The 14008-nt window shown below is 35.6% G+C and overlaps 1 protein-coding gene across 2 annotated transcripts in view; it reads right to left on the reverse strand.

Annotated features, from left to right (window-relative positions):
• Positions 1–9254: 9254 nt before the first annotated feature.
• Positions 9255–14008, reverse strand: part of gnaz (guanine nucleotide binding protein (G protein), alpha z polypeptide) — a 45557-nt gene continuing 40803 nt past the window's right edge. For both annotated transcript variants that reach the window (XM_059539976.1, XM_059539977.1), the window contains exon 3: positions 9255–10133. In XM_059539976.1, the coding sequence (XP_059395959.1) occupies positions 9789–10133 (345 nt within the window). In that variant the 3' untranslated portion in view covers positions 9255–9788. The remainder of the gene's footprint in view (positions 10134–14008) is intronic.

The following is a 14008-nucleotide window of genomic DNA, read 5'->3' on the forward strand; positions in this document are numbered from 1 at the left end:
TGTCATGTTTTGATTCAAGTGTACTGACCTACTTTTGATTTAGTCATCCAAAATGTGGCATATTCCGTCCGCGTTAGGCATTTCGTTTTTATGACTGGATTCTACGAACCAGACTGTATTTCCGCATCCCGGAAATTATTAGGGCGGTATGTCTCAGAATAGTCAGTGCAATTTGGGAAATAAATCAGTTAAATCTGTATGTGGATGCGTGTAAACATTCAAATGTAATCCCCTTTGTAATCGTTAAAAATTTCATAAGTAACTGTAATTTAATTACTCATTTTTTCGTAGTAACTGTAACTAATTACAGTTACAATAATTTTGTAATTAAATTACGTAACGCCGTTACATGTAACTAGTTACTCCCCAACACTGGATGTAGTCCAAGCTGGTCGTTCGATGTAGGCGATTTCTGTTAAATAAAATATCTCGCTTGACATTGAACTTTGAGCTTAATAATTTTACAGATAGTATTTATACTCTAACAACAACATTACACACTAACTAAAGTTTGAAGCATGGGATCACGAAGAACGGGACCTTTAATGACAGAAATTATTTTTTTGTGTGAACTGTCTCTTTAAGCTCTGACCTGTTAGTGGTGCACTACCCTGAATGTCCGCAGGGTGGCAGCAGATCTCCTCTAACGGCGAGAGTGCTGTGTCATGCCAAACATGTTAGATTCTCTTCAGGGATGATGATTCTCCTGAGGAGTTTTACCTCAGTATCACCCGTCTTTTCACTTGGCATTTTAAAAGAAAGACTGAACAAGGACTGATTTTTACATTATATCAGCAAATCTAGATAAGCTGCATCAGTGTCAGCAGGCCAGGCTACAGCTCTTTTAATGGGTACTAAAGGGCAAAGGTGAAAGGTTTGAATCGCTCAGTGTGGCCTTAGGTTTTATTCCATTTCACATTCATCAATAATGATGGACAGTTTGGTAGTATGTGAAGCTGATTCAGTTCTAATTGATCCCATCTGTGTCCTGGCTGTGATATGTAGCTGTGATGTGTATTACGATGTAAGGGTTTGGTTTGATGCCGCCATCATCAACAGCAAAGTATTGGATGAACTCAACTGAAGTGTACAGCTGACCACTTTGACTATTGTAATTAAAAGAGAATGCAGACTGTTCATGAACGTGTTTGTTGTTACAGAACAGATGCGGTGGAATATAGTGGCGTAATAATTCCTGCATCTGGCAGGTTCAGTGATGTAGAAAAGATAATCAGATTTCTTGAAGATATTAACAACACCTTTGTGTGTTTCTGGAAGGTCTCACATGCGACATTGCAGTATTGGAGAGAGCAGTTATCTGTTGTTCTCTCACACACTTTTAGATAAGCGGCAAACAAATGTGAGAGAGATTTTGTTTACATAATATTTGTATACTGTGTATGTTATAATGTCTATATAAATACAAACACATGCATGTACATATTTATAAAATATGTTTATATGTTAAATGTATTTATATAGATAATAGAAATTATAAGAATATAAATGTATACATAATATTTTCAAAATATTTACTGTGTGTATTTATATATACATAATAAATACAGTACGCACACAAATATTATGTAAAAACTTTATTTTGTTATTTTGAATACAATTAATCACGATTAGTCATTTGACAGCACTATTAATAATTGTGAATGACATTTCAAAGCTGATATTCTGAAGAAAATACATTAAAAACAGAACAATTTCATGAAACATGAAGAATACTTCAAATTTTTTTACTAAATGAGGAATAAGGCCAATGACTAAATTAACTGAAATCAAATAGAATAATAAAAATAACATACTAAATATTAAATTATATATATATATATATATATGTGTGTGTGTGTGTGTGTGTGAAATAAATATATAAAAAAAATTGTTTTATGATTTAAAATATAATAAATTATATATATATATATATATATATATATACTGTATATGTTTATGCTTTATCTCAGTAATATTTATACACAATGCTAGCTGGATTGGTATTTTGTCTTCATTTAGGCTGATTTTGATTACTTTGATACGGAGCCCCACACATGACATGCAAGAATAAATAAATAAATTGTGCGCACGATTTAGAAATCGAGTGAACGAAATAGTAATCGTGTGCATGTTTTAGTACATTGAGGGAACGAATTAGTAAATCGTGCACAAGATTTAGCCTACTATTTTTTTCCTGCATGTCATGTGCGGGGCTCCATATTTTGTTGATTAAATAGATTATGTATTTTTTTCTTTTTCTGTATTGAGATAATAAAATATTGTATTCCAGTAAAAAAGAATCTAATTTAAGAACTAATTAAGAATGATTTATAGACAACACATCCAGATGCATTACAGTATTATACAGTTTTCGGTATTACAAATGGAAAAAAAAATAGCCTGTTGTATTTATGCAAAATGTACTGTGAGTTTTGTAAAATGTGAAATGTGACCTGACTGAGGTTCACCTAACTATCTTATATCAGTGTGACACATCACATTTGTCCCTGTGAACGATTTGGACTCTGAATCCAATTTGTTGTCAAGACTCCAAAGCTTAAAACCGCTGTTTACCATTCTGAAGAATGAGATTAAATTGAGTGCCTTCCTCGTCTGTCTCTGCGGTGTGTCCTTCCCTGCTGCTCATGACAGTCACAAGGTCTTCCACTGCTGGTCCTCCTGCTCGGCGCTGCTCTAGCATTCATCTGTTTATTTCTGTTTTTCACAACAAATGTACTCTTTCAATAATCTAGTGGTCACAGCTGTGGCATAAACCATTACATACTACAGTGCCTATGGGACAAAAATGATCTTCTGAGTTTCCCCCAGCCAAACGTGTGATTACACCCATGTTTAGTACTATACCCTCCTTTTAAATCATTTCTTTTTTATTAGCTTTACATGTGAAATACAAGGGCATCGAGGCCACGCTCAGGGAACCCCAGGGTCTCACAAGAGTGAAAACTTCCCACATACCACATTAACACCCACAATGGTGAGAGAAATATGATTTGTGTTTTGTTTCCAGCAAAGCAAGTGTTGAATACAGCGGCTGAATACAAAAATCTAAATGTGTGTCTTTAAAAGTCACATCCCTGCCTGTCCTGACAGAAGAGGTTCGTTTTCAGAATACACCATCTTAAAGGGATAGTTCTTCCAAAAATTTAAATTCTGTCATTAATTACTCACCCTCATGTCGTTCCAAAACCATAAGACTTTTCTTAATCTTCGGTACACAAATTAAGTTGAATAAGTTGTTTTTGTTTTTTTTTTGCACAAATTGTATTCTACAGCTTTGTAAAATTACGGTTGAACCACTGATGTCACATGGACTATTTTAACAATGTACTTATTAGGCTACATTTTGGAGCCTGGGAACATGTCAGTTGCGTTGCTGTCTATGCAGGGTCAGAAAGCTCTTGGATTTCATCAAAAATATCTTAATCTGTGTTCCGAAGGCCGTGACCTAACTACATGCAATGAAAGGCAGCAACAAGATAAAATTGATCTTTTCCATGTTAATCAGAGCTTTTGTCCTAACTAGGTGCGTTGGCGACACTCGAAATTTCTATTATAGAAACGGTTTCTATTTCCGCAAAGAACAATAGATAATTTACCTTTAGCTGGGCTCACACTACAGGAGTATTAAAATCCTAACCGATTATGAAATCTGGTTGCAGCACACACATAAGGAGAATCTTTGCAGATTATGATATTTGACTGATTCTGTCACGTTGCATTGTTGCGTCGCATTGTCACCTCGCTCATGGTGTGGACAGCCAAATAGTGTTACAGGACTGGAACTACATGAGGGTAAATAATTAATGACAAGAGTTTTCATTTTTGGGTGAACTATCCCTTTAAGGTTTCACAGGGGTAAAATGTATGAAAACATTTTAAAAAGCACAGAATATAAAATTTTGTCTTCATTCTGCAGGTTTTCTTTCCATTTTTCGCTTATGCGCGCAATCAATCGAACCACAAAGGCAAAGGCCAATGGGCATTTACTTCCACAAATGGTGTGTAAAATTCTGGCGATTGTGGCTAAATTTGATGAAAGACAAATGCGTTTGTACAACTGATAGCCTATTATTTATAAATATACAGTATGTACAAGTCATTGGTGTTTGGTGATGAGTTTTTGTCTCAAGGTCTGCATTTAAAGTCACACCAGAGGTGTTCAGCTGGGATTAGAGAGGCATTGTCATGATAGAATAGAAAAGGGTCCTGTCCAAACTGTTGCTATAAAATTAGAAGCACACAATTCCCTATAGGCCTATAAATTATAATAATGTCCTCTTAAGACTTTCTCCAAAGGAAGGAGCTGAAGGTCAGTTTGAAACAGTCCTGTATTCTCAGTTTATTCTCAATCACCATTTTCTGACGGTGTAGATACATAATGAGTAGTACAGTGTGGTCAGGAAAAACATTAGTGATAAACTGGAGGAGGTGGCATCCACACAGAATAGCTCTAAATATCTTGAACAGACGAATTCGAAATACTCCCTTGGTACATACAGTAAACCTTTTCGTCAGTTCTGTAGGCTGTTTCATCCTGGTACTCTAGAATGAGTGGCGTGATGAACAATGGGCTGTGTTAGGGATGACAACAATAAAGGGTCATTAGGGTTTGGCCACTAATTTGGTCCATTATGCGATATCATTCCAGCTTCTCTTTCTCCCTCTCTTCCGTCCATCTCTCCCTCTCACAGTTCTTTTTACTACAAACCCTCTGCAGACATAAATCAGCTGAAGAAAAAATTAATTGCACATTTAATTAGCATGTTGATTGCCGTGATGCAATGCACCATAAATAAAAGCTGCGTTGAGCTTCTACTGTTGCTTGAGTGGACTGAATTGAGACGAAGTGAGAAGACATTTCATAGAATCTAATGTCCAGGGACAATTACACAGGAAGAAACAATTTCCTCATGGATTACATGCAGTGCATCAGCCTGCAGCATATGTCATTGAATTAGAGTGACAGCACTCAATACATGCGTGTAATTGATTTATCATAGAGGCAATGTATATGGCCACTTAGCTGCCCCAAGTTATTGCTTTTAACATTTAATGTGGCTGATAATTTGGTTGATGCTGTGAAAACATGCATACTGTATATTGGAATGTGTATTGGTGACCATATTTATGTTGTCAATCCTGGAGCAAATAATATCAGAGAATATATTTTCAAGTGCAGACTGTATCTATGCCATGTTATAACAGTATTAAGTTATGTTACTGTAAAGTACAGGCAAAAAGGTTTGGATTCATAAACCACATCCGTTTTTACTATTACTGTACATAACTATCAATTAATTATACGTGCATTCTTACATATAAATGGTGTTTTTCAACCAACAGGATTCAACTATTCACATAATAGTGCCATGTAGTTAACAACAATCAAAAGAAAACACATTTAAAAAGATATTTTGCACAAAGTAAATGAAGCCTGTTTTTAGGGCCATTAATGCCGCTGCATTATTTTCATAACAATGAAACATATTTTCCCCAGGTCCCATCGCTGTAATTTGTATAGGACCTTTTTAAAATACATAAAATATTATTAGCAATATTATTATACATGGTATTACTATTTAAATACTTCTACTATTAAACATTTGTCATTTCTGCTTTTTTTCCTTACTGTTACTACATTGCTGTCTTATTGTTGTTTTTGTGTTTTGTTGTTGTGTTTTGTGTTAACCCTATGTTGAATGTTTTTGCAATCCTAATAAGAAATAAAATTCCCATTTTTCTTAATCTTGTTACAGAAATATGCTTTGTTTTCATCATGTTACAATACAAATAATAATATATTTTGCATAAGAGTTGTGAAAATTTTAAAAAGTGACCCTGAACCACAAAACCAGTGATAATAGTAATTTTTAAGGTCAAATTGGGATTTCTGCATCATATTAAAGGTGAATAAATAAACTTTCCAATGATGTATGGTTTGTTAGGTTAGGACAATATTTGGCCAAGATGCAATTATTTGAAAATCTGGAATCTGAGGGTGCAAAAAAAATCTAAATATTGAGAAAATTTCCTTTAAAGTTGTCCAAATGAAATCCTTAGCAATACATATTACTGATCAGAAATTAAGTTTTGATATGTTTACAGTAGGATATTTACAAAATATCTTCATGGAACATGATATTTACATAACGTCAAAAATGAAAATTTGCTATGATCTTGATGAGATTGTCTCTTCATCAGAACATGTTTGGATAAATGCGTTGCATCACTTGTTCACCAGTGGATCCTCTGCATCCTGTGAATGGGTTCCGTCAGAATGAAAGTCCAAACAGCTGATAAAAACATCACAGTACTGTGAAGTGAAAAGCTGTGTGTTTGTAAGAAACAAATCCATCGAGGCGTTTTAACTTTAAACCATCACTTCTTGTCCATAATAACGTTCCTCCAGTAAAAAAAAAAAGTCCATCACCTGTTTTTCTCTCACATTAAAATACTATTCTGGACTGTTTTCACTTGTACATGGTGCTTTAGCTGTGCATATTTCTCTCCTGATTCAGATTAGATGACTTCTTTACTGGAGAAAGCAATATGAATATATGACTCGTATTTTAGCCAGAAGCAAACATTTAGGTTAGGTAAACCAAATGATTATTGTGATGTTTTAATCAGCTGTTTGAACTCTCAATCTGGTGGCACCCATTCACTGCAGAGGATCCATTGGTTTCTTTGATTCCTTTAATGCTCCTAAAAATAAGCTTATGATTCTTTAAATTAGATTTTTGGGTGACAATTTTGTGGTTGTAAATGCTTACAGAAAAGTTTGAATAAATATCCAATATTACTATTGTATGTGGAAAAAGTGTCAAGCAATTATTGGTAACTAAGTTTACGAAAAGTTACTGAAGCAACACTCACCCCAACACAAAGAAACAAACCTGCTGCACAAACAACATTTGCATAATTATTTTTATTTACTATTATTGTTCTTTTATACTTTATTATTTGTTTCTATCTTTTTGGTGGACATCCTGTAAAATCAATCCTGAAGCCCTTATTTGGGTTTGTTGTACATTGTCATATCTGAACAGAATGAGGACTGCCTTCAGCCTTAAATCTTAAAAAGTGATTTCGGTTTTTTTTTTTTTTTTTTTTTATTGTCTCACAAAGTGTACTACACATAGTATTTACACATACTCAAAATGACACCAGAATAGAAAGATTCTGCTCTTTTATAGATTTTCTTTTCTCTCTCTTTTTCCGATTCAGTCCAAATCTGAGGAGTAAATCCTCTTTTCATGTTTTTATGCAGAGTTTAGGTTGCACTGGACGTAAAATGACTCTTTCTGCACATAAAACTCTTTTCAATAAATACCTAGCAGGAAACAACTGTACAATCTTACACAGTGTTTGACTTTGATATATTTTTGGAGCATGTTAGTAAAACTAAATATATAAGAAAGCAAATCAAACTATAATTTATCAAAAACCCAAAGTAACAAATTCATGCATATTTAATGTTACAATATATATATACTTTTTTTGTCCATAAAAAAAGAAAAAGTGACATGATTGACGGGCCTTTTTTTATTTACATTGATATTGGCACTGTTTATTTTTCTCTGAATCTGGAATGAACGTTATGAAACATTTAATGTTCACGCCAGTGTAACGCTCTCATGGAAAAAAGGATGCTTGCTCTAAAAACTCTGGATTACATCCTATTTTAGGCAATGGGAAAACAGAATAAAAAGAAACAAGAAAACAGATTGATTCCTAGGGGTCAGACAGCCAAAAATAAACTACAGTGTGAATGTGAGTTAAAAAGCCATTTGACTCCATATTCAGACAGCGGCAGTTTTCACCTTTGGAGCAAAACGCAATGACATCATAATTTTTTGTTGTTGTTGCTTTTCTTTCTCTCAGGATTCTTTTAAGATCTCATATACAATTATATTTTTATAAACTCTTTATAACATCTCTGAAAGCAGCATTACTTAAATCAGGCAAATCAAAGACCCTATAAAGAAGGACAAAACTTAAAGGAACAGTTCACCTAGATTACAATTTTTTTATCTTCTCACCCTCATGTCACTTTAAAGTTGTAGGACTTCATTTCTTCTGTGGAATGCAAAAAGAGATGTTTAGCAGAATGTCATTGCTGCTCTTTTCCACTCAATGACAGTGCATGGCGACCAAGGGCTGTAAAGTACCAGAAATGCAAAACAAGTACTATAGTAGCAGTCCATATAATCTATATTCCAAATTTTATGAAATCATACGATAGATGTGCATGAAAAAAACACTCAAATTTAAGTTATTAGTCACCAAAAATCTCTCGAATCTCATTCATATTCAAGATGTGCCATGACAGACCTGACTTGTGTTGACCAATTGCAATGCACAAATTGCAATGCACCAATTGCTTTAATACTTCATACAATGTTTAAGACTTAATAATATTGTTGAGTGACAGAGTTAATTTGTACGAATAGAGGAATCTGAGGGACAAGAATCCCACAGGGACATTGGGTTTGACTCTTTTGCCAAGATGTTTTTTTGTTTGTTTTTTGCTTGTTTGTAAATTTTGTGAATTAATGATAGGATTGCAAAGGGGTGGAAACTTTCCAAAAATGTCCAACATTTTTCTAAAGTTTCCAGGATTTCTGGAAAGTTTCTGGGAATGTTCTGCACCCTTTGCAAGTCATGATGAATGATGGGATACACCTCAAATACTGCTCTGAAGTGATAATTGAGAAACTGGGGATTCTGCGCACTGGTCTTGCACACTTACTTCCTGTTACATGCACAGTGGGCACACACTCTCCAGTGGCTAAGACCATGAGTGTGGTTATTGGGACAGACCCAAAGACTCATTCTTTTCTTCCCTAAAGAGTGCACCTAATTGTTATAAATTTGCACTTTAAATTTTAAAAGTATATATACAGTATATTTAAAAACTATACTTGCTGATAATATAATATTAATGAAATAAAAGGCTCCTTAAGTGTTCTTAAAGAGGGTCGACTTTCATGACTGTATTTCTTAACACAGTTTAGTACACTTTTAAAATGTGCATTCTGTAATAATGTCAAATTAAAAGTTTAACTTTAAACAACATTGTTTTAATCATCGTATAATATGTGTAACTTTACCAGCTGTGATTCACCAAATTTGAATGATGCACATATGGTTTTACATATTCCTTAATAATAAGTAGACAAGTAAAAGGTTAAGTAACTTTTCTGCTGTTTTCTTTGTTTTCTTTTTTTGTAATTTTCATTATTGGCTGTCATTGCATGTAGAAGAGCAGCATGAACATTCTTCTAAACATCTCCTTTTATGTTCCACAGAAGAAAGAAAGTCATGCGGGTTTGGAATGACATGAGCAAATGAGCACAATTTCGGGTGAACTATCCCTTTCATGAACATTAAGGAATTCCTGCTGTTTGTCAGGGAAGAGAGGAGCAGGGAGATCTGTTTCCAGTGTTTCCATGTCAAACATGTGCTTGACGGCTGATCCTGAAGTCTGTTGTGTGTGAACAAACGTAACAATGGTCTATGTGTGTCTGTGTCTACATACTCATATGTTCAGTGCAAACACATTTATACCAACCTTGTAAAATCCCCTTTGCCCTTTACGCTTTTGACATTGATAAATCTAGCAGGATGGCAGCATGGAGCCCTTTCCTCTGAGCCTCATCTGAGTTTCCTGTTTCAACAAGCGTTTTTGAGGGCACTCAGATCGATCGACAGGCGGGCTTTTTTCCGTATGCCTCGCCCGCCGCCCCTCTCCCTGTCACCTCGTCCTAGCACAGCCCAATGTACTTGAGATTGTTTTGGATGATCACGTCCGTCACTGCGTCAAACACAAACTGGATGTTGCTGGTGTCAGTGGCGCAAGTGAAGTGCGAGTAGATTTCCTTGGTCTCCTTGTTGCGGTTGAGGTCCTCAAACTGCCTTTGCACGTACACGGCCGCCTCCTCGTAGGTGTTTTGCCCCTTGTAGTCAGCGAAGCAGACCGTCAGTGGAATACGCTTGATCTTCTCGGCCAGCAGGTCCTTCTTGTTGAGGAAGAGGATGAGCGAGGTATTGGTGAACCAGTTGTTGTTGCAGATGGAATCGAACAAACGCAGGCTCTCCGCCATACGGCTCTGTGAGGAAACCAAAGACAAGAAATGGTTAGCTGAAGCGCAAACAAAAGGGACCTGGCTCCCTCAAGGGGAAAACCTCTGGAGATGATGAAACCAGTGGCCTTTAACCTCAAAGAGAGCAAACAGGGTAACGTATTAAGTTCCCAGAGACACTCTAGATCTAGACGATGGGCTGGAGATGACCCAGTGTGAGGACAGCAAATCACTACAAGCTGGGACATTCATTGTTGTGGCAACAGAGGACAATGTGCTTTTGCCCCCACAAACTCACCACCTTCTATTGCGTACTCCGGGTAATGAATTTGAATAAGCCTCTAAACCCAAGTATTAAAATTCTCATCTCGCACTGTTTGTGCTACATGAATGATACCTCAGAATTGTTTGGCTTTTTGAGGGAAAAGTGTGCTATTGCTTTCTGAGCTATCAGAATTACAATTTTCCCTTTGCAGGCAATAAAATGGGCCAAAAATAGTTGACATGCACCAAAAGAAGAACATGAGGGGCAGGAAGGTCATAGAGATATTGGGTTGGACTCTTTTGACAGGAAGCAAACATTTAGCAATGTTTCTTCAGGTGGCATAAAAATGTTGTAACATTTGCAGGTGGATTCATGAATCTGTGAATAATTTGTCTATTCCCTTGTGAAAAAGAAGTGCATTTAATGTGCACTTGTAGTGTACTTCTAGAATCTTTAGAATTTTTATATTATTAAATTGCTGAAATTATACTCCATTTAAATGTAGTTAATAACACAGTTAAGTAAACTTTAAAATACATTTGAAATAATTGAAGTACACTTATTTTGATGTGTTGACTAGCATACATGTCAAGTACACGTGTTTATTTTTAATTGTAGTTTTATTCAGTATTACATTTAAAGTCATTATGTTTTAAAGGGGTGGTTGATTGCGATTTCACTTTTTTAACATTAGTTAGTGTGTAAAGTTGCTGTTTTATCATAAACAACATCTGCAAAGTTACGATGCTGAAAGTTCGATGCAAAAAGAGATATCGTCTTATAAATATGGCAGTTTAATGGCTACATAAACGTCTTGTAGGGACTTCAACATGCTACTTCCTGGGTTTGTTACATCACAAACCCAGAAATTTACATAAACCCAACCCCAAATAATATAAAACAAAGTGGGCGGGGCCATGTTGCGCAGCTCTCTTGATTATCATCTCGTCAACGTCAATAAACTGTTCCAAATTCCAATGAATCACTTTATGCATATAGACAGAGATATTTTTCCCATAGCTAGGAGAAGCATTTAACATGGAAGCACTTGTGGTTGCCGCGGTGTATTAAAGTTTTAATCAGGATAAAAACGTATATTATAAGCTAACATAAGCAGTAGAATTGACAAATAACAGCATGTCTATATGTATGAGATAACAACAAACAAAAAGAATACCATTAAGAGCCATGCTTGCTCAGGTTCTGCGCGATCCACTTCACTAATATTCTGTGGGTTTCATTCAGGCTCATATTGATAAGCAATATTGACGACACCATTGTTTTCAATACAACCGGAGCACATTCTGAGGTGAAGGGCGAGACATTTAAATGCGCACTAGAGGCGATTTAGCGAATCACAACACACTGAACCAGCTGACCAATCAGAGGGCTTCATAAAAACAGGAACTCACCGGAGCATTCAAAAGAGAAGCGACAGAGCAGTGTAGAATAAAGGCAAGTTATGTGAAAAATAATGCAATGACACATTAGAATGCACCCCATAAACACAACTATGTACTTATTTTTATTCAATGTTTCTTTTTTCCATCCTAACAGTGTTTTTGGCATAATACTTGACACGTCCTGATATACCTTATCTAAAATGCAGGGTGATTAGCTGACCAGAGAACAGTCTTTCTGTAAACACTGAGTATGGCTCAATCGTCAGTCAATATTAAGTTAGATAAACCAGGCCATAAAAGGACCCACTGCAAATAATTGTCCCTTCCTGCAAAGGACTAAAAGGCATAATAACCTTCTAAACATGAAAAAATCAACAAAAAAAAAGATTACAAGCCGAACATGAAAATAGAGAGACAACTAAGAGAAACAACAAGCAAAAGCAGCTTACAGAATCATGTCGATTTCAGCAGGCATCATATGGCCAAGCGAGGTTATTAACCTCTATTTCTCTAGCCCCGCTGAGTTCCCTATCTAATTTAATTAGTCACCTGCCCATGTTCAATTACCTTGCTGTGTTTGCCAGGGTAATGCCCATAAAACAAAGGCAGAGGGCAAGATGTAAATAACAACTGTTAAAAACAGAACCATTTTGCTGGCGACACCAGCTGAGCCTTTTAAGATACCATCATCCGTCCAAGTAATGCATCTGAATCCCCAAAAAGGCGATTTCTGCATATATTTTAATGGTTATAGTGTTTACTAAACATAATTTACTACATAATCTAGTTTAGCTGCCTAGGTAAAGCTATAAGACACAATTAAAGAAGGCACATCAAGTCACAGGATATATACATGACAAGCACAAGCAGTTATTGATTATTCGATATATAGTGTGCAGCGTTTACCACATTTTGTGTAAGTGGTTTGTGTGCTCCCCTCCCACAGCGTGAGCTGCAGTGGCTGCAGGCACGTGGTTGGGACGAGCAGCTTGTGACCGAGGGAGGAATCTGATATGAAGACTGGGCCGCTGTTTGAAAGGTTACACAAAACATCATCGAGCTTTAAGCAAATCACAAGATCATCAATGAGAGTGAGAGTGCAGTATGTGAAAATAATGAGTGGGAAGACCTCATCAATGAGGCTTTTTCAGAATTTAAGTCTCCTTCTTTTGCCCTAGTGCAGCGCCAAGGTTATTCCTGCTGGTCCTGGAGCACATTGCCAGCGACCAATCAGATGCATGGGTTAGGTTTAAGATTTGAGGTTCAAGGTTGAAACCCAGGAGGTTTTAAAATTTATGTCAAGGATCATCAAAAATAACAATTACCTTGTGATGGACCGCTTTCCTAAAACATTAAGACATATTTTCATGTATAAATACTCATTTCTAACATAAGCGGAATAAAAACGGGGTTTAAACACTGATTTCTAGTAAAAACAGTTCTAGTAAATTTCAGAAATATTTTTGAAAAACAGCAACTACTGTAACATATTGAACTAAACATTAAATTTTATAGTGGGGCTGAAATAATTTCTTGTAAAATGTATTTCAGTAAGCTTAGTTTTATTTAAAACTTAGATTTTTGACAGTCTCTCTCTATAGATGGATAAATAGATGTATAGAAGATAGATCAATTGCACTTTTCACCGTTAATTTCAATCAAATCAATTCTTACGGTTAAAACCTTTACTGTAAATAAATTAACTGATTATTCTGCCACTTTCAGTCTGAAAATATTGTAATACAATAATTGTGTTAAACATATTTCATTAACATCTTAAATTAATATTTCTACAAAATACATTTTGAATAAATGATCTGGTTACACTTTACTTAAAGCCTTTATGTATAATGCATTATAAAAGCAGTTTTAATGCATTAATTATGCCTTGTAATGCACCTTATAATGCATTATACACTCTCATGTATAATTGTAACCACAGTTAATACAATATAATACTTATCAATTCATTGTTACAATGCATTTTATAATTCGAGTTATAATTATTTCCAACAAGATGCATGTAAGATGGTGTATGTGTGTCTCATAAACACACAAACATTTATCCATAACGTCTAGCCAGCTGCCAGATTGCGAGAGGCTGCGATTTTTGCTGAGGCTCAAGTGTGCACTTTTATTCCAACAGAGAGAGGCCCTCCAATGGCCTTGAATTGGGCTTTCTGAAATCAGGTCACACCATAACCCCAAGTCCCTGCAGATCTAAAGGTGTCCAT

Source organism: Carassius carassius, chromosome 45 (genome assembly GCF_963082965.1).
Source record: "Carassius carassius chromosome 45, fCarCar2.1, whole genome shotgun sequence".
NCBI lineage: Eukaryota > Metazoa > Chordata > Actinopteri > Cypriniformes > Cyprinidae > Carassius > Carassius carassius.